General features: G+C 39.7%; 1 protein-coding gene across 11 annotated transcripts in view; it reads right to left on the bottom strand.

Moving 5' to 3' along the window:
* Positions 1-22,260, bottom strand: part of ABI1 (abl interactor 1) — an 85,187-nt gene that overhangs the window by 22,948 nt on the left and 39,979 nt on the right. For all 11 annotated transcript variants that reach the window (XM_074833527.1, XM_074833557.1, XM_074833537.1 and 8 more), the window contains exon 3: positions 6,861-7,037. In XM_074833527.1, coding sequence (XP_074689628.1) covers positions 6,861-7,037 — 177 coding nt within the window. The remainder of the gene's footprint in view (positions 1-6,860; positions 7,038-22,260) is intronic.

Raw genomic sequence — 22,260 nt, 5'->3', positions numbered from 1 at the left:
TTAAGGCAACTACTTTGGCAATTCCAGCACATTCAGTTCTGGTAGTCTAAACAGTACAAAGGCAGTACTGCAGGTTTCTGTAACTGAGGCCAAAAGGACAAGACCAAGAACAGCATGAAAGCATAGGGTGTGAGGCAATCAGAAGTATCTACTGGTAGCCAAAGGATGTCCAGATATTTGAGGGACTCTGCTGGCTGGCCTCCGGAGGCAGCCATCTAATTGTTTTTAATAGTTTCCATGCCAAGTAACAAGTCATGGGGCAACATTAGTCATGATTCAGAACCAGAAAGCTATTATTCAAGTTCTAAACTCTGTTTGGAAAACTAGGGCTAGGGATATTGCACACAACTCATTTATGTGAGCAAATGTATCTATAAGCACAGAAATACAAAAGGCCACTTGCACACAGAAGCAAAATCCTTATCACACTGACATCCAGCAAGTTTCTCCTGCACATTCCAGGTACGAACTCTCAAATTTCAGACTCCAGAAACTTTACCTCTCTGTGAAGGTCTGTTGTACTTCCCCTGCTGTATGTCGCTCACTATTATCTCCAACTCCTGAATTTAAAGAGCCAATTTCACTCTATATCCTGCCATACCTAGGATCACTGAAAGCCATCATTAAAGACCATCCAATATAAATGCTGATCAATGGAAACAAAGGTTTAAAAACTGCACCAGTCTAATCTGCATTAATAGTAAGTGTCTGGCAAACTCAGAACTTGAGTATGTAAAAGCAATAACCACCCTTAGATCTGTTACCTTTGAACAGTAATCACAGTCATCAACTGTGATAAAAAAAAAAGACATGACTGCTCTTGATGACTCTTTAGTCAGCCTCCCCTTTTACTTAAAAAGTTATTTCCTTTATTAGTTGAGGGAGAATTATCTGAGACATCCCTACAGAAAGGCAGCTGGCCATAAAACCTTTTGAAGTGCTATTATGTATCTGCAGCAAGGCAATTCAATTGCCCCCTAGGCATCCTCATAGATTTTTGCACAAGATTGCCTCCTGTCTCATCAGTGGAGCAGTTCTGGAGTACCACAAGATGACACAGTCAGAGCAAGAAAAGCAGCTGGAAGGCTACTTGTACATGAAGGTATGGGATGCCTAAGGAAAGGATACAGTAAAACACCAAGTCTAGAACATGATTTCCTTACAGAAATCAAGATATGAACTTAGGGAGAATGTGTAATCAGAGATGTTTTTCAGAAGGCAGACTGTACGTGGGTGTATGTGTGTTACTCAGGGTAACGCAATTCTGCCACTAGTTCTGTACAGTTTTAAAGAAATCATTCCTGTGTCTCAATTTCCTTATCAGAATGGGTCAGAAACCTTTTTTTTGTTCATTATTTCCTTATAGTCTATTGTAAGGCAGATTATTTTGAGAAAATTTAGGTTCCAAATCAGTAGTTCTTTCAAAATTGAACATGATTAGGTAAGTCTCTCTTCGGTGAAATTTTACCTTTAAACTATAACCTCTCCCAGTATTATCTGCAACCTAGTAATTACACTCTTTTCTGTCAACAGTAACTAGTAACCTGTCAGTATTGCTTGTCTCTCCTTTCTTTCAAGTTTCCAAACTGAGCAGGCAAAAAATTTCAAGTCACATTTGACCTTAAAATGTTTTTACATATTAAACCGCTATTAACATACAAAAACCTGCTTGTGGATGATAGACAAACTTAATATTGTTCCCTCAGCACTCAGTAGTCTTCTTCAGAAAAAGATAGATTCCTGCCTTTAAATACTTCAAGCTTTTTGAATTCTTTGAGTTGGTAACTTTGAATCTAGCTACAATAAAATAAGGTTAACACAAAAAAATTTCTTTTCAAAATTAGAAAATAAAGAGACCTTATAGTTTTGAGTTTTCTTTGCAAGTAGAAATGCTTGAAACCGACATTGTATCAGATGACACTACCACAGGTCTGAATTTTCAGTAGTAAGTGCCCAGTGTCAACACTCACAACAGAGTAGTGTTGGTAACAGGAAGAGTTACTTTTTCCCCCAAGAGAAGTGTTCTTTACCCTACAGCAGTATTTACTGTTTGGCCATGACCCCAGAAGCATGATGTGACATTAATGAAATTGGCAACATGACATCCTTTGAAGCATGAGTGTCTGATAGTGGGTAATACAGGGACAAAGGCTGCAGAGGCTCAGGTTCAGAATCCCTGCCTCACTGCTTTGTTACAGTGAATTATTTAAAAGTTAATACTCAAGTGGTTAACACATAAAACGTCCTATCCTAAAGGGGAAGCAGGCACAATTAAGTAGCCCTCCACCCTCACATCAACATCTCATCTGCATTTTTGTTTTGTACCAACACAGACGTAAGCATGAGTACTGCAGGTGAGTAGGGCACACTGAGAGGCATAAGGGTGACAGCAAGACTCTCGTCTGTCCTGGTTTAGCCAGGATAGGGTTAAGATTCCCCAGCAGTGGGGGGGAAGTTCTAGCCGGGTGATTCATATATCATGCTGACTTCACATCCTGGCGCAAGCGCGGGAAGAATCGGTGATCGCGTGGTTGGCGCAGCTGGTTCTCTCACTGCTGTATCGGTATATATTTTGCTCTGTTCATTGTTATCACTATTACTGTTATTGTTGTTGTTTGTTGTGTTGCTGTTGCACTGCTGTATTAAACCTCTCCTTATCTCAGTCTCGGGGCTTTGTATTTCACTCCCTTTGTGGGGGAGGGGCAGCAGCCGTGTGGTCTCAGACCCTGGCAGGGGCTAAACCATCACACCGTCTCTAAGCTTGGCATTTGGTAAGTTTTGGCCCAAACCCTACTTTAAGGGAGTCCTTCCACCTTCTATTTGCTTCAGAAAGACTTCTGAACGCTTAACTCTTGTCTGACCTCCTCGACTAGAAAGCTTCTCATAGTTTTAATGCACTGAAATGCAGGTGTTTTACAGTGACAAAATCCTGATTTTTTTCTTAAAACAAAGCTGAAAAGTGCTCAATCTTCGTATAAAATTCAAGTTTGGTTTTGAGGAACTATTAGTTCCATAAAACAAACTTGATCCAATTACAGCTATTAGGCATTTAAATGTAGCACGTATTCAAGACTTTATCTGTCTTTACCAGAAGGTGTCACTTCAATTTCCTATTTAGCTGCCATTTTACAAATTGCTGCAATTCCACCTGCCTCCTATCAAAAAAAAAAAGATTATAATAAATTCAAAGGCCAACTTCAGGGCTTTTAAGGCAGCTTCCAAGCTTCCTCCTCCTTCTCTTCCCTCTTAAAGTGAGGATTTTCTGTATGAGTAATTGTATTTGACCTATTTATTTGCTGGCACACTACTTTTTTTTTTCTTTCACAAAAGAAAGGGAAGAAAAGGAAGGAAATCTTAAAGTAGTCTCTGACTAATAATTTTAAACCAAGGTCTACACAGGAAGGTAGGCTCTCACATCATGACAGTTACTCTTCTTTACCAAGAATGACTTCAGCTACGTTCCCCTATCCTCAGAGGGTGACAGCTGAGCAACTACTTAACAGACCAGCAAAAATGCTGGCCTGTGTGTTTCCTGGAACCATCTACACATAATATTTGTGTTGCAAGGGAAAGCCTTCTCACTAGCAAACCAACTTCAAAAGCTGTCCTGATTTTGACTGATGCTAACCTTGGCTTCATAGGCATGTATATTAAAAAAAAGCACTACTTTACTCCTTTTGGAAACTTCATCTGTATCTGCTCCTGCAAAGGGAAGGCGCAGGGAGTGGAGCAGCTGGGGCAGCTTGGGGTTTCCATGGAGCTTTCAGGCTGAAGGAGAAAGCACCTCTGCGATCCTAGGATGCTCTACAAAAGCGTTTCTACCAAGAAGCTGCTGGAGGAGGAAACAGCACTGCCTCCCAAGGATGTGTCTCTCCCATCAGGGAGGAAACTTGCTATAGAGAGCAGTTGCTTACCATCATTGCCATCCCCCACCCTCATCACCTGTCCCCACAAAAATCACCGCATGCATGTGAGAGGGAGGCATGTAGAGCCCTTCTCCATGGCCCAAGCATAGGCATCTGCTTTTGCAGCCCCTCTACACAGCCATGAGAAGCATGAGACACACACACAAAGAAAATAAGCTCTGACTATGCATAGGAGGTGTTTCTGCAATTTGCTCAGATGTAAGATGTACAGGGGAAGACATTATTTACTCTGAGGATTACCCATCCTCCTTTTTTTCTTTTTTTTTTTAATTCTATGAGACAGTATTTTTATTTACATTTTTTATATAAAACAATTTAGCATCACCCCTTAAAATATACTGCATATTTCAATGAAAATTTTTCCTTGGATCGGTATTTCATGAAATGAAAGTAGAAACAAGCTATAAACCAGCCTGTATCTTTGACTTCTCTTCCTTGTACTTCTCCTTTCTGTTTCTTTATCAAATCCTGCACTAGAACACAACAGAGGCCCATTAACAGCAGTAAATTGCCATCTACAGATTTCAAAGTGTTGCATTGTTTTTATTTAATACTTAAATGTCAATGTATGTGTTGTACTGTATTTTATTGACAGTTACCACAGTAGAAGACATTCAAGGACCTGTAAGTTAGTCAAATCAATAATTGCTTTAGGCAGAACTAAAACTGCTTTTCCTCTAGAACCACATGGTTTCTTAGGCCTTACTGCACATGTTGCTGTCCAACTCAGGGTGAAATCTTTGGTCAAGAAAATAAGACTTAAGAGTCTGAAGCATCTTCTAGGACCATTCTGGACAGAGTCTGTAGTTAAATTTATTGTATGCTTCCCCTTAATTTGTATGTTCAAGAGGCAACTCAGATTCTCAAGTGTCATCCACTATTTGTTCTGACTTCCAACAGGACCTGATCCAGTTTCTTAAGTTGTTTTGGTTTGATTTTCTTATAACAGCACTTGTTACATCTAGGTTTGCAGACAAAGCAAGCTACTTCCTTCAGGGCTATGATCTGTGTCACACTCTCGGAACCCAAGTAATATGATGGCTAAAACATTTAATTACCTCATTCACCACCTCAGCCCACTCTTCTTAACAGTGTGTCCAGTGAATGTCAACACTGGTGAAGGTATCAAATGCATGACAGCCATCTTGAACTATCTATCTGAGGCTTGGCTGGCAGCTTATTTCATTTGTGTAACAAGTCTAAATAGAAAATACCAACATCATTTTTCTGTTAAGTGTTTCATCCCTTCCACAGTCATTAAATAGACTTAGGCAAATCACTCAATAAAGAAACAATACCAAGATATAATTTGTAGCTGACTTGTAATAAGTTGATAATTTGGTTATTACTGGAAGCTATTTTACCTCTGAAGTCTTTAATACAGAATTAAGCCACTAACAGTTTAAAAAAACCTTTACTAAAAATGTTCCATAAGAGCTGCATAGAAATAGGTAAACGTACCTCATTCGCACCCCCTAAAAAATTGGGTCACATTATTAAAAATAAAGAACCAGTATTCCTAAAAGCAAATAGTCATATTGGAAAATGCAACTGCTACACCTTAACAACTTCAGCATTTATGGATCAAGCAACCTGTTTTGAGCCTGCACAATACAAGTAGTTCAGCAAAGCATCAACTTCAGAGACTAACAGTAATTGTTCTACTTTTTTAAAGTCTTCTACAGCACTTGATCCCTGGAGCACTTAAATGTAGAAACCAATATCCTGACATTGAATTTGTGGATTCCTGTATTCTCTATTCATAGACCTCTCTCCTCGAATGCAGAGACCGTATTGAAAAATTATCAGTTTCTGACCCCTGTGTTTCTATTTTACAGCAATTCAGGGCATGTCTTTCAGGCTGCTACATACGATTGTTCTTCATCCAGTCTGGCTTAAATTATTAGTGTAAAACAACCCTAAGAGTTACAGGTTTAGTACACATTTAGCTACAAACAAAACAAAACAAAAAAATCAGGTAGTCCAAAGTCACTACATCAGTTATAGCCTAGAGCTGTCATGGTATAGAGCTGCTTTCTAACTTGTGTTGGAATTAGACTCCTCTGGGCATCTGGTGGGTTACTACGAAGCAGTAGGTACCTTGGCATTCTTTTGTGTTGAGCAATTCTGAAAGATCTGTTCCTCAAGAGTTCAGTGATTCAAAGGGCACATAATGGACTGATCTAGCTGCACAACTGACTGACCAGAGCACATCAAGCTTTAGAGGATACATGAATGTTGAATAAATTCTTTTTAATGCCATTCAAGGGAAGATTGTTGTGAACTGAATATACCTGGAAGGCCTGCTCTAGGGGGATGCAAAGCTGTTTTTTATAATGAGATGTCCAGGGAGCAAAGGATGTTATATTAATTCATTTCAACTATGATCATTTCAAGGTAGGTAGACATTAATTTATGAAGGTTTTTATTTAAAGGAAAATGAAGATGTCTAAAAGCACAAAGGGGAGCGAAACATCAAGTGCCACTAGATGAACCCCTTTCTTCCAACCACCCTCCAAAAAACCCCAACAAAAACCCCCACCATCCAGTTTCGCCGTAAGAGATAATTTTTCTCAGTAACTAAAGAAATAAAGGGAGTGGCAGAGACAATTTAATCTGAGGAGGAAGGCGTGATAATTTTAGAAGTCAGTCATAGCTTTTTTGACAAGTCATTAGCCTAAGATCATAAGCCATTCTTTCCGAACACTGTGACTACCACTGACAGTCACAATGTTGTGGCAAACGTTGCTCAAAAACCCCTCACTGTAAACCAGTCCATTTTGTTATTGTAATGTTTGTATGTGGGAGCAATATCAAACACATAATCCTTCCTACCATAAATGAACTAAACATTTTAATGTCAGTAACATTCTGCCCCAATCCTATCTCCTGGTCTGTGTTACTTGAAGTCCTCAAGTGTCCAGGTATTCTTACCTTTACGCCATGGCCAACATCATCCAGCACCGTGTAGTCTATAGGTTTTCGAATATACCTTACAGGACGTTCCATGTTCGCTGGCGCTATAATTTTGTGAGTTCTTGATGTGTTCTTATTGGTCGTCAAAATGCCTATCTCTCTGCGAGCGACCTTTTCTTTATGGATGTCCACAGTCTAGATTAAAAACAAGAAAGTACGGATTTCTTTAGGCATTTGTTGTTTTCTTTACAAAGCTATCTACACGTAGGCTTGACTATTAGACAAAGACTCTGAAACAAGTTAATTCTGCTGGAAGGATGCCAGTTTATTGTTGAAACGAGTTTAATCTACATGAACATTGTTTGAAAATTACACTTTAATGAAATAAACAATATTAATAATAAAATTACAATTATACTTTACTGCTTTGACACTCTAAAGACACTATGCAGACACAGTCCTTGCAGATTAACCCTCAACATTCTCATGACTGACACTAGTAATAAATTACTCCAACTCCACAGCTGGGAAACCAGGACAGACAAGCTAAGCAATTTGCCTGTAGCCCCAGAAGGGAACTAAGCTTGGGAAGTCTGTGTGGTAATTTCTTTCAGCAAAGCCATCAGTGCATGTCAGAGTAAGAGCCTGCACAGAGAAGGCCTAATTTCAGCACTGAGGCTAGTTTCAGTCATACTGTTTATAGCAGCTTTACTAGAAGAATAAACTAGCGCCTTAAAGATGCAAGTGAAGGAATGTAAAATATGCTGAGCTCTATCATTTTATTAGGAAATATCTAAAAAGACAAAGAAAGGTCAGTCCAGCAGTCTGTGAAGGACCAAACTAAGCTTCACATAACAGACACACACTTCCACATGCAATATAACCACCGCTTAAACCCTAGCTGAAGGAGAACAAGTACAAAACAAGCATCAGATGCCATAGGAAGTCCCACCTCTACAAAGCCTATTTCAAGATTCAGGGATTTTTACTGGTTTACGTACCTACTAGAATCTCTGGATCTCATTACAGGAGATGGTATCTGACAAAAGCAACCACTCTACATGACTTTGAACAAAACCTATCAAGCCACCACCTCTTTCCACTAAGGAAAATAATTCTCAGTCTGTAAGCATCAATTCCTCCTGGAGAGACTGTCATAGAAACAGAGAGTCAAGGTTCAGAAAGAAAGAAAAATCCTTGTCTGTCAGTACTCGTTTGGGTACATCTCTAGAAATGGCCTAATCTAAAACGGATATTGTGATGTGCAAGGTTTTGTTTAGTGAAGCAGAGTCAACGATGAAGCACAGAATTATTTTATGTTTCACTCTGCTTCTATATGAGGCAAGACAAAAAAAGCAAGGTAAGCATCCAGGAAATGACCATTTCTAGGAAAGCCAGCGTTCAGTGTTCAGAGTTCACTAGGAAATGCCTTCAATTGAACTGTTTCTTTTTCATTAACAGGTACACATGCTCAAATACTCTTAAGTTCTCCTGAGTAAGTACAGAAAGAAATAAAATCCTCTTTAACAGGTTTGATACATGGCATTAAAGATTACAAGTGGGACACAAGTGGAGAAGCACCTAAAAGCAGTGATACCAAGCAAGCTTGTTTTCACAGCTTAAAGCTAAATAACAAACAACTTGCAACATCACAAAAGGTTCTTTTACTTGGGAGGCACATGGAATCTTAATAGAAATAAGAGTTGTGATTTTCCAGAGCAATGCAAGACATTAAATGTGTATGTCTGCATTAGCTTATTTGGAATAATTAAATATCTCAATAAAGCTTTGGAGCAAGATTTATTGTTCTAAATGCATATGCTCTGAAAAACCCCAAAGTCAGGAATAAAAATCACCTTTCCAAATGAGACAATCCTATATATCAAGCGTTTACCACTACATCAGATATCAGCCACTGCACCCACGTTTGCTCTGGCAGCCAATTTCACAGATGACAGAGCGAAGACTGAAGAACAAGACTACCCATATTTCTTCAACTCCAACTATTGTTTGTTCTTTTCCTTTTAGAGACTAATATATATATGTTAGTTCTGCCTTTTACTTTTCTTTCAGCAACATCAAGAATCAACATCTGAGTGCTGTGCTACATGTTCTTAGATCACCTCTCTTCCAGTTCCTCCATACAACCTGAACCCTTTTGTCCAATGACAATACCAGGTCTCAAACTGTCTTACAGAAGTCTTTTAATAATATGCAACTCCTCACATTTTTTAATACATGAGCACTGCATAGGTCCAAAAGAACTTTAGAGTCACATAAACAACACAGCAGTATAGGAGGCTGAGGAGAACGTCAATTTAAGGCACATACTACAATGTTTTAAAAGAGGGTATTTTAAAAATACTATTACGCCCCTTGAAACACATCCATGCTTCTACTTCATTCTCACAAACAGAATCTGTTGTTACTAATAAATTCATCTTTTGTTCAGTGGATGGACAAAACCACATCTTTATACTAAGAGTTCTCTTAACATTGATTCAAAAAAAGAAGAAAGTAAGACAAAGCCCTTCACGGTACAAGATGATGTATTTTCTCCTAGCAGGTAGTCCACAAAGACTGACTTTTCCTCCCCGCAATGAACAATGAAGATTCCATAAGTTACTAGACCAGAGTATGAGAAATTCCAGGAACAGATGCTGCACCATACATGCTTTAGAAAATGACTGAAGCAATCTTGCAACAAGTTCTTGTTAACAGAAAAAACCCTTAGAACAGGAAAAGGGCATGTATTAGTTATATCAGACAGATTATCCAAAATTACACATAGAGCAGCAATTTGTAAAGTCATTCCATGGATTTCAGTAATATAAACCCTGAACTGCATGCAGGCATGCTTGTGCAAGAGACTAATTCACTGTTCAAAGCAAATGAGACTGCAAGTCTTACTGCATCTGATACACTGGAAAAGCAAGGCCATATTTTGTCCCTATGCAAATCAAAGGCTCCCAGCATATGCTTCATGTTATTGTTATGTGATCATTATGCAAAACAAAGCACATAACAGTAGTTCATTTTTATATTTTTATTTATATCTATTTGCTTGATGTTGATGTGGAAGTTTATTGTTTAGTCATAGGCAATGTTTTTCACTTCCGAAAGAGGAAAAACCCAAAACACAAGCATTTTTAGCAGGATAGCATAACCACCCAGACAGACAACAGTTAATTCCCAAGAGAGACAAAGCCACACATACCAGGCAACAACCAAACTAGACTGTTCTCAAAGCTCTGGCCACACTTGGCACCTATAGCTATTGAGTAAGCGTCCACTCTGATATGGTAATAAGACAGCTAAACAGTAGTTAGTTTGTGATTTCATGCACAAAACCTACTTTTAAACATCAAAGATGGAGAGGAGCAAAGTCTGGCAAAGCAGCTTGGGTTAACACAGGTTAACAAGCACTAGCACACAGTCAGACCAGATTCAAGTATGCTTGGCCTATGCTGAAACATAAATGCGTAGCATAATTTAAAATTTGGGGAATAGGGATGGGATTCTCACACCTAAACAACATAATCCAGCAAGAAAAAGTATAGCATTGTACTGATTTGGAGAAGAGCGAGAGGACAGCCCTTCCAAAAGCACAACATGTTTCCTTTGGGAAGCAAATTCAAACTAAACAAACCCTTCTGCCATTACAAGTTGGGTACTAGGGTTCATGCCAGCTAATCCCAGAAGCAAAGTTAAGCTTGGAGGTTGAAAGAACTGTTAATCATTAGCTGCCTACACTATCTGTCTGCTTCAAACCATATGAAAAAAACCAGTTTATCAACAGGATGTAGAGTTAAAATTTAACTGTTTGCTTCCTCAGAAGTAGCCTCAAGGCCATGTGCAGCACAGCAATGATACAGCAAATAGTTGTTCTTTTCTCTTTTTTTTTCTGTGCTGCAAGAACCGCTCTACCATGAGCTAGTGTGCAATCCCAGGACAAACACTTTACAAGAAATAGAGACTGCAGTACATTTGGCCAAGCTAATTTGAGGATATCTAAATATTTTAATAAAGCCCACATATATAGGGATATTAAAAAAAAAAATGGAAAAACAACTTCAAGCTTTGACAATCTTTTTAATCCTGAACCACTGCAATTCAAATTTATGAGCTAGACACTCACACAGCCACTGCTTCTCTCACTAAGTACACACACAGCTGGTAAAGAGCGGGGCAGGGGGAAAGAAATGTCTATCAAAGTCAGCTAACCCGGCACTGCCAACTTCAGGCTGTTCTGAAGGACAAGACAATTTACTACACTAATACCACAGATTTACATCAAGCAAACACCATTTAGGTATGTGTTAAATTAACTGATACTCCAGAAACATTGTGCAGGAAAACTCCATTTCAGGTTTCCTACTCTGCTCCTCCCCAAGAATTGAGCTGTAACAGCACACACGCTCACCTGGCAGAGGGGACAGGAGAAGCGCTGTGTGGTGCTGCGCAGTTATCTTACCAGCAAGCTGAACAAAGCTTTTGCGAGGCTTTTGGGGAAAGTGGAGTAACGGTTAGGGAAGAAAAGAACAGCTGCCCTGTCCTCAACAGTGAAAGTGGTGGCTATCAGGTAAAAACAGGAGGCAAACAAAATACCCAAAGGAGAGTCTAAAGATACAGTGTAGGAAGCTACAAATTAAAAAAATACAACACGCCCTCCAACCCTCCCCTCCAGCCTTCCCCCTGCTCAAAAATAAAACAAAGCACTGCACACTTTCACCCATGAATGTGAAGACAAGTGAAAAGTCACTTCAAGAGCATTTCCTTCATTTAAAAATCTAACATCCAAAAATATCATAAAATTACACCACCATTTTTACTGACAGTTTTCCAGGACATTTTACACAATGGTTTTAAGAACTTTTATTTTCACATCATGAACATCCTTCAATCAAATATCCTGCGCTACACAGAGCTGCAAGTCAGTAACTTTTCAATTTGTCCCTAGGCTCACTCAGACAAGAAGGAATGTAGGCTCAAACTCCACCAGCTTCCTCAAGCTGCTACTTTAGAGAAAGACAGGAGAAAAGGAAGGCCAAACAGGTTGTTACTAGCAACAGTCTTCAGTAATTTTGACATTGTTTCCATTTTTCACTTTTTCCACTTGTGGTTGAATATAGGGTTGGATCTGTTACTAACACTTTATTTCAAGTAAGTAAAGCCCTAGTTACAGGGTAATCAGTGTTATATATACAGATTAGAATACTTTATACAAGCAAAACCACAGATATAACACATATCAGCCATGCACAGAGCATGACCTGTTACCACTTCCCACCCCCATCTTCCTAGCATTCTTGGTGTAATCACACATACTGTGTAGAACAGGTTACTGAGACTCAAAGTTGGTGCTGTACCTCCTGAATGTACTCTGTTCCACACCTCAAGTAGTATATGCAGTTTCGGGCACCTCAATGCAAGAAGAACATCAAACTATTAGAGTGTGTCCAGAGGAGGGCAACCCAGATGGTGAAAGGTCTTGAGGGCAAGACTTACAAGGAGTAGCTGAGGTCACTTTGTTTGTTCAGCTTGGAGAAGAGAAGGCTGAGGGTGACCTCATCCCAGTGCACAACTTCCTCAAGGCGGGCAGTGGAGGGGGAGGTGCTGATCTCCTCTCTCTGGTGACCAGTGATAGGACACGAGAAAATGGAATGAAGCTGCATCAGGGGAAGTTCAGATCAGACATTAGGAAAATGTTCTTCACTGAGAGGGTGGCTGGTCACTCGAACAGGCTCCCCAAGGAAGTGGTCACGGCCCCAAGCCTGTCAGAGTTCAAGGAGCGTCTGGACAATGCTCTTAGTCATATGATTTAGTTTTAGGTAGTCCTGTGAGGAGCGGGGAGTTGGACTCAATGGTCCTTATCGGTCCCTTCCAACTTGAGATGATTCTATACTAAAGCCAGCATTACTGAAAGGCAAGTTAATGGAGAGAACAATATTTCCTTCATTCTGTATCTGAGAGCAGTGAAATTCCCTTAACCAAAGGGCATTGCTGGCAGTATAAAAGAATGGCGTTAAGAAAAAAAAAGCAAGATTTCTCGTCAAAGACAAGCCAATTGGAACGCTAAATCTGACATATCAAGTGAGGCTAGCAATCTGTCAAATATGGCCTCTCCTTTCAGCAGAAACTGTGCCTTATGTTACACAAAATATTGGGCAAAGACGCAGGTTTCAGCTTGAACCTAGTCAATAAAACTGCAATAAATGGGACCATGAGTGGTGCAGAGAAAGGGGTTTAGGTTCCTTCCTTGACCTCTGGGACAACTGTCTGAATTCTAAGCTTACTTGCTTATGTTTGAATATGAAAGGTAAGATCTGCCCTACTGCCTCTGAGACACTGCTTCAGATTTAGTTGCTCATAGCAGTAAAATACATATAGTTGAATGTTACAAACATTGTAACAAACACCAACAAACATTTTCTAGTAAATACACATTTTCTATTAAGTAAAAGTTCATACACCCAGACCATAAATTGTAGTGTTAACTTAAGGAAACATAACTTAAAACACTAAGATGCTTTCAGCATCCCTTAAGGAAAAACCCCAAACCCTCTTTGCAATTTGTTGCTAGACCCAGCTTTAATATTAGTCCTTATTGTCATTCTCCAAAACTGCAGATTTTGTTGCCTTGCTATATAGCTTACACAATAAGCTTCCCTGAAATGAAAAAAATCTGATGAGACTAAGAATATTAACCTATTTTGTTTTAGAAATACAGATTTATCCCACTACTATTTCCATAAAAAACCACATTTAATAAGACTTTTTAAATAAATGAGTTATGGTTAATTGAATAATGGCACTGAAGAGATCCTGGACAATGCACACTGTATAGGCTACCTGCAAGGAAGTCAGTTTGACCTACAGAAAGGTCAATAAAGTCCCCAGCTTTAATACACTCAGGCAGACAGCTAACTTCTCCAGGGAGAGCACCATTTTATGCTATTATTTGTGAAGGAAATTCAAAAGAAAATTTAGTCTACTCAACACAAGGAAATGTGAACATATTTACACTGCAAGAGAAATATTATACAGAAAAGATCAGTTATGGGTTCAATGCACAGCAGGCATTAAAAAAACCAAGTAGTTTGTGGTTTTTAAGACATCACAAACAATCAGATGTCTACACAATGTTACAAATTATCATCTCTTTCCTTAACTCTTGATGAAAGTGCAAGTAACTTAAGTATTTGTCTTGATTACTATCACTTATATACTGTCTGATCCCCATCAAGATAGCATTCAAGAAACTCAAGAATTTACCTACAGAAATAATTTATTTCCATCTCTTGTCCAGGAGAGTCTGAGTGCTAAGGAAGCCTGGATAGGCAGAGGGCAGAGCACCAGTGCAACTGGCATGGCTCATCCTTGTTTATCATTATACATGCACTCATTATCCTATGGGGCTCTTCTCCAAGGTATAATTCTCAATGCCAGTAGAGCCTCATAACTGTCAATTCCACTGACTAGAAATAGTTTGAATACCCCAGCTGTGCCTGCACCAACTCAGTTATAGACCAAAACCAGGCAGTTTGATGGGCATCTGCCTCTTCCCAGTTCTTTAGCACAGACATCTGGTTAAGTTAACCAACACCCAAGAAGCATAATAAAAAACCTGAAAGAAACTTTGACAGAAGCACTGCCCTGTTATCAGTGACTGGTGGGGCCAATCCTATCTCTAAGGTAGAAGACCAAAGCAACCTTTTATCATGCCCAGTTAGCCATCAGCTGTGTGAAATTCAAGTCTCTAATTAGCTTTGAACAAATCTTCACCTGAAGGTACTGTACTAGCAGCTTTATACTGATTAGATTTCACTTTCACAGTAAAAAGGGGAAAGATCCTCCTTACCATTCCCCCCTCAAGAGATGAATTCAAGACATCTTTAACAGTCCCTTGGACAGTCACCAGAATCAAATCTGCTAAAGTACTGTCAATTTATCAGTTAATCCACAGAAGACAGACAGTGGTAGCAACAAGCAAGAGTTACTAGAGGAGAAGAAAGAGAGGTGCTTTTTTTTTTTTTCAGTTCCCCAAATACTTTTAAGAATATAAGGATTTCAAGGGTTTATTATTTCACATATACAATCCTTTAATCTGATTTTCACTAAGGGTAAAATTCAGAGTGTCTAATGTCATCTGAAAATCCTCAGAATATCCTGCCATGCCTTCTGAAGCTGCACCATGAAAGACAGGTCTCCTGTCACCTCTGAAGCATTTAGACGTTTAAGTTTCACCTTGTGTGTCTGCTTTGTATGTAGTGGTGGCAATGTAGGAGGCAACTGAAATAAATTTAAGAGTTGTATTTCCAGAGCTGCGAATCCAGCAGCGTTTTCTTTTAGGTTTATAGATAGAAGCTGCTCACACATTCAGTTCAGCGTACAGACAAGTTACAATAGTAGGACAGGCTCTCCAGAAAGCTCCATCTCCTGAAGTCCTGATAAATCCAGGCCTCTCAAGGTAAAAGGCTAGAGGAGCCAGAATAAACCATGTCTCATGTAATCTGTCACATTCCTTTTCCTGCAGAGAGGGTTTTCAATCAAGAGTTTTTACAGATTAACACAATGAACTAAGGCCTTCAACACATAATACAGCAACTTTCACAGTCTCTATAAAGTGTTTGCCATCATCAGAGGGGGAAAGGCACTTCACAGAACAAAGGAAAAATAATGAAAGAAAACCCAAGTCCTATTTTCAGAGATAACATGTATGTAAATGCACATACTTTTATATATTTATATACACAGACAATATATTTTTTTTATATATATAAAAAACCACAATGCTAACAATGCATTTTACTGGTATCATCCAATGTCAGGGGGTTGAAAAGCGATGGTTGTGGTTTTTATTTTGACAGTTTATCACTGCATTTCTTCAATTATGTCTGAATTCAAATTATATGCCAGTTTAATTCTACAGAGCTAGCCCTTGATTTAAGAATTTAAATCTTATTCTTTATATACACTAGCAGATTTTCTCAGATTCTCCTAGCAATCACCATAAAGCAGACCAGATTTCAGCAGAGATTTGAAGATATTTTCCACCTTTATGTAAGTATCTTTCCTGGGATATCAAGACAATTGGGAGGAGGGGTGTCAGGGAGGGAAGTATACCACAGACATCCCATTTACTCAGGACAGTTTGCTTGTTGTATGGTTTTAGAATTCAGAAGCACAGAATGTAAAACAATAATGCACATAGTCCATAGCATGTCCTGCTCCAGAATGATGTTTCTCAAGATGTACCAATCTCTATGCAAGGCATACTTAAATTGATTCCTGACCAACAGAACATGTGCTTGCAAGTGTTAAAATACTCATATGTCTTTACAAAAAAAAGAAAAAGAGTGGGGGCATTGATAAGCCTCATTAAAATCAAGAAGCTGAAAACAAGAGCTAGAGAAACAGGTTTAAAGTTTACTGGCCATAGACAAATAGCCTCACCATTAGCCTTCTTGCTGGTGTGGAACTGGAAGCCCTCCTTCCAAAAGGAAAACCAGGATTCACTGAGAATTGGACCTAAAGACCACCAACTGTGTTTTGGAAATTGGGAAGTGACACATACACCTATACAACAGTATTGAAAAGGAAAGGGAAGAGAGGTCTGGTTCAGCTAAGGGATTATTTATCTAGATGCTTTTCAGAGTACCCTATTGGCAAATCTAGTCACACATTCTGCTGGAGAAACTGAGCAGAAAGGGGACACGCACAAAGGGGACACAGGGCAAGGACAGACCAGAGGGGCTGGGAGCGGGTGCGTGACATTCTAGGACAAGAATCAGAGCAAAGAAACCGGCTCACTTGTCCAAGATTCAGATTTGAGTTCATGCCCGATTTTTCTTTCCTGGTGCCAACTGGAAATGAGAGGACTGCTATGGAGGACACATATTCATCCTTCAGACAGGACAGAAGGAAAGTAGCTTCTCACATTATTCTCTAATGGCCACTTCAGAGCATGTTCATGCAAGATTCTGAGAACATAAAATGGGGCAGGAAGGAAATAAGTAAGTCTGTGAAATGCCACTTCACAGAATTAGGCTCTATAAATGATGAGCAGTTATGGAGAGATACAAGGGCATCTCATCGCACCCTCACCCCCTGCTCCCCATGTCCCTCAACTGAAAGGAAGATGATGTCACCACAGAGCATAAGGAGGGGAGGTCTGCAGGAGTATCTCTGTGAACAGGGAGAGGGATGTGGGAAGAAAGACTGGCAGATGGCAACTGAAGGCAAGTGGAGTTTAAGTCCTACAGAGGAAAAGATTTTTAGCAGCTCTACAAAGGCTCTCATTATGGAAAGAAAACAGTTAAGAAAACAGTCCTCCCTCCTCCCTGTTGCATTGGAGAAATGCCAGAAGCACTTTGCTAGAGTTCACATAAGTATGGGGGAAATGGAACTTCAAACATCTGGAGTATGGAGGTCAGACAGTGCTGCAGAAGCAGCTGGCCCTGCACACAGGAGGCGGCTGTCTGCCGGTTTGTCAGTCGAAGTGAAGGGAAGAGGTGGGATGGGTCTGTGGCTAGGAGCAAGAGCCTGGAAACAGCAGATTGAAGCTCTATTCCTGGCTCCGCCAGACTTCCTGTGTTACACCAAGCAAGTCGCTTCGCTGCTTGGGCCAGCGTCTTGGAGCTGCCCACCTGCAGCAGCATGAGAACATACAGACAGTTTAGGTGGGCACAGGTATAGGCAATGCTGCCATAGCTGTCTGCTCTGAGCACAGTGAAACACAGCAACAAAGGTACCCAAGATATCTTTGTAGAACAGCTTCCACCAATGTTTTTAATTGCTAGTGAAAATGCAGAAGTTACAGCTCATACTTCCTGTGCTTTGGCAAACCCTACTGCCAGTTTTAACCGTTTGAGCAAACCAAACACACATACACTTCAATGTGAACATTACTCATTTAAAAAAGAAAGAAAGCCCTCCAATGACCTCTGATACATGTTCATGGGGAGTACAACATGAATGTTTGCATTCTAGCTAACTTGTTTTCTTGGTCTTTCAAATTCAACTGCTAGTTCAATTCCCTCTTCAAGAGTCTGAGTATAATAAACAGGCAGGAAAAAAAAAAAAATGCATCACTAATGTAGATCTCTGTAGGAGGACACCGAGAAGCAGAGATGGGGAGATTATTTGCAATTATCTTCTACCTGCCTCCTAAAGTTTGTGCCTTTTCAGCATCAAAAGCTGGGAGTGGGGGAGAGACAGCTTCCATGGTGTTATTCTCTGTTCTAACACAAGTTTCCTAATCACTCTAGAATATGCTTTCCAGTATTTGCTGGAGATTGAGCTGTGGCCGAACACCACACTCCACTTCACAACACCGTATGACAGGAAGTACAGACACAGCTCTGCATCAAATCAAAACCACAGCGCGTAGCAAATTAACAATTGCTAACCATCTGCTTGAGTTCCATGCTGTATGACAAACACCTTTTTGAAGGACAGTTCTCTTGTGCAGTCCTCCCTCTGCCTCCTTTCATTTCCCTTTGCCAAGACAAGATTTTGACAAGGGAATTAACAAGGTACATCCCCTCTCCTCTAGTGAACTGTAGATATTCTACACAGTGAACCAAATAGACGTTTCAATGATTAACAAACACCAGTTGCATTGCTAATACAAGTTTCTAGAGGAAAAAACTATCTAAATGGAACCAAAGACTTATTAATTATATTTGAACACAAGCCAGAAATGCAAAAATCTGCTGATTAAAAGCAGTCTTTAAAAATAGAAGACACTTCAAAAGAGAAGTGTTTCAAGTGTACAATCCTACTGATTGATTTTGACAGAACAACATTTGGGATGTGCAGTCATAACACGTTACGTTTGTATTCAGTCCTAAAAAGCACAAAAAGCAGATAAATGCTCTTGATTATGCAAAGTCAAAATCCCAACTGTATGTGTGAGTGTATTTCAGTACCTGAAATTAGATTTTAGTCATTTCAGATTTCTTTTTTGCTGGGTATTCTTCAAGATATGTATGCATGAGTAGGCTCATTTAAAAAAAAAAAATAGAGGAAACAAAATATGCTTATGCAAGCTCCCACATGAGAGTTTCAGTATTTTAAAGTCGCTGAATGAGTCCCTCTTTTCCTTACTGGAAGCAGTGCACTTGTCTAGAATTAAACAAAACATACAAATCTAAATATGTTCTTGACTGAAGAAAAGCACAAGGACAGAAAAGAAAAATTAAACAGCTTCTTCAGTAGTTTGGACTCACTAAAGAACCACCATGGGAGTAGAACAAAATTGTATGTCAAACGAAAAGCATTTTGTGTGCCAAAAAAAGCAACTTCATAGGAGATGAACATGTGCAATTGCAAAGAGCACTGCAGGTGGCTGAAAAGGAAACCATCTAAAAAAAGCCTATAAAAAATAAACTCAACAGAACAAGTTTGAACTTTCTGAAAGTTTGTCTGATGTAAGGAACTGATGAAGCTGGAATAACGACAAGCCAGAATGCTCATGCCTGAACAAAAAAACCCAAAAAAACCCACAAAACAAAAAACAACCCCAAATACAAATCCCTCAGATTTAGTTGTAACTTGGCATTTCATATTGGAGGGCAAGGCAGGGGGAACACACCAAAGAAGGGAGCTAACACAGCCTTAGCTTTAATTTATTGCTTCAGTGCTTTAGTTTATCACCTCTAATAGCAAAAATAAAACGTTTTCCAATAAAGGTTATGTTACATGGTTGGGATAGTGGATTTATTGTATATCTCAAAATAACCATTATGCTAAAGAATAACAAACTCCCACATAAAACTTATTCTGATTAGTTACATGTATTCACTTTAAAGTTTTGTGAATTAATTTTCAGGCACATACTTTTCTTAAAAAAAAAAAAAACAAACCAACCAACCCAAACCCAACAAAAAACACAAGCAAAAGCCACACATACACACAGAAATTCCTCTCCCAAGCACTCCCCTTCTCCACATTAGTTCAGTGCCTATGAGGTGTCTAAGATTGACAGTCCTGGGACAGACTGTTTCCTCAAGACATAAAAAAGGGACAATATATGTGGAAATTACACTGACTATCCTTTAGCCACCTGTCAACATACTTTTGATTAGAAATCATCCAAGGCACAATGTTATTTCTATACCTCTTTGACCATATCTCAGTTGATGGCAGTGGTATGAGCTAGTGGGAAATCTGCTGGTTTTCAGCTGGGTCAGCACTGCACCAAGTGTAACTCATGAGTGTTAATTAAACAGCCATCAGATGGCTAAAGGCCATATTATCAACACTACAAATCCTCTTGGCTTAATGCCATAAACACAGTTTACCACACATGAGATTTTTTTCTCTTCTTCTGCTTCCTAAATGTTCAAAGGTTGAAGACTGCATTTTCTCCAGAGGAGAACTATAGAAGTTCTGGATTTTTTTTTTTTCCAAGATTTTGTACAAAGCAAGCGAGGTCCCTGTGGCAAACAACTTTGTTACAACACTATGAGGTGCTGCTCCAATGGGAGGATAACCAGCAGTGGCCAGTTTTTTCTTCGTGTCTCCACTGCCAGCGAGTCTTATCAGTAAAATAAGATGGCAGGAACAACCCTTAGCCACTATAGATACCACTTAAAAGTTTTTAGTATACTTATTCCACTCTGCACTCTTACTACCTGTATTACCTTCAGCATATTATTGCAGCAAAGAGTTCTTCCATATCACTTTAATATCATAACAACTATGATTTGACAAGCTCCTCATTTTTGTTTTTGCAGATAAACATAGAACAAGATAGTTCAACTCTCTGACCCAGTCTCCCCTTTATCAAACTCCTTTCAGTAACCAGCTATCCCTTTTGAAGGTACATCAGAGGACAAGCTTAGAAGCATCATGAACTCCACTCAGCTCAAACTTCTAAAATTTCACTTTCCAGAGTGTTGTGCATGGAAGCCTATTAAGATATTCTAGCAGAAAAAGGAGAGTTAAAAATTCCCTCCCATGTTTCCTAAGACTGTGTTACTATTTTGGACTGAGTCATACAGACTTCTTGTAATTTGGGATATATTAAGTAAAAGAAGACAGACAACCAAATCACAAGCATGTATGATGTTTACCAGTTTAATAGGGTGGGGAGGAAGGGACAGGGCAGAGATGGAATTGCTAAGGCTGCTCTACTTCTCCATTGCCATTTTAATTTCCACACACAACTAAAACAGGAAGTTGCACATTGTTTCTGTAAATGGATTTCCCTTAGCCTCCTACTCTTGGCCACTGCTGATACAAAATACTACAACTATATCTGCTGGGAACATCCACATTGCCTCAGCACTCCTAGCAGCACTTACTCCGTACTGAGACACAACCTTCCACAGCCAAAACTTCTCCAGACTAAGGCTCACTCTGGCAGAGGACCCAGGCCCAAGAAGAAACTATGCCACCAGTCAACCCCTCCTCCAGGACCACCTCTCAGACTTGCACATGCATGCACCCAGCAGCGAGTTCTTGGCTCCATCCTGTGCAAGTGCACCTGAACATAAACGCTTCAGCCTTACGGCAGGCTGAAAGGCAGTACAAGTCTTGAAGAGAAGTCTTGTATCCAGGCACAGAGAGGAGAACATCGCTACGTCCCTGCTGCTGAATGCATTATCCCACTACCGTTACAGCAAATTCATTAGTCAGACTGATCATGTGTTCAGAAATTAGACATTTCCACTGTGCAGTTATTAGCATAATGATTAAACTTGATTGCAAATGCTTGGGGAGAAGAGGAGCATTAGCCATTGGGGGTGACACACACAGAGAAGCCTGCAGAAAGCAGCAGCCAGAAGTCTGTAGTTTTCAAGTTCTTCTCTCCAGGATAATTGAGGCCACAATTTCGTCATCAGGGAGGTGGGGGCAGAGAACAAAACTGGCACAAGAAACTTGCAAGAAAAAGAGAGACTGGCCATCTCTTAATGTCACTTTAGACAAAAGTTAAGATATACACTACACAAATATTGACCAGTGAAGTCAAACAGCTAAACAGCTGTTAAACAGCTCAGTTAATCAGCTGAGGAAGGTACATGGTGTCCTGGTAAAAGTGCTCCAAACACTGGGGTGGGTTACAAGCCTCTGAACTGCACCAGAGCATTTCAAGAAAAGGCCTTACAGCTCCACAGTAACAACCACCATAGACTCATGTGTAACTGGCCACTGACCTGTGCAACACTGGACAGCTAAGCACACACTAAAGAGTTACTGAACTTCTGCGAGAAACCTAACTGCATGGGAAAGTGGCTGAGATCAATATACTACTACAGTTACCTTAATCAGGAAGGGCGGTGTTGGTGAGGAGTAAAATATTTCCCTGAGAGATAAAGGGACACATCAGGACACAATTTAATGGACTACAAAAAGACAGCTGTGCAAACTTCTGTGGCCTGCCCACTGCTTTGGTAAAGCCTCATTTTCC

This window comes from Strix aluco, chromosome 1, assembly GCF_031877795.1.
Source record: "Strix aluco isolate bStrAlu1 chromosome 1, bStrAlu1.hap1, whole genome shotgun sequence".
NCBI lineage: Eukaryota > Metazoa > Chordata > Aves > Strigiformes > Strigidae > Strix > Strix aluco.
The sequence above is the reverse complement of the archived record's forward strand: the minus strand, read 5'-3'. Positions and strand labels throughout refer to the sequence as shown.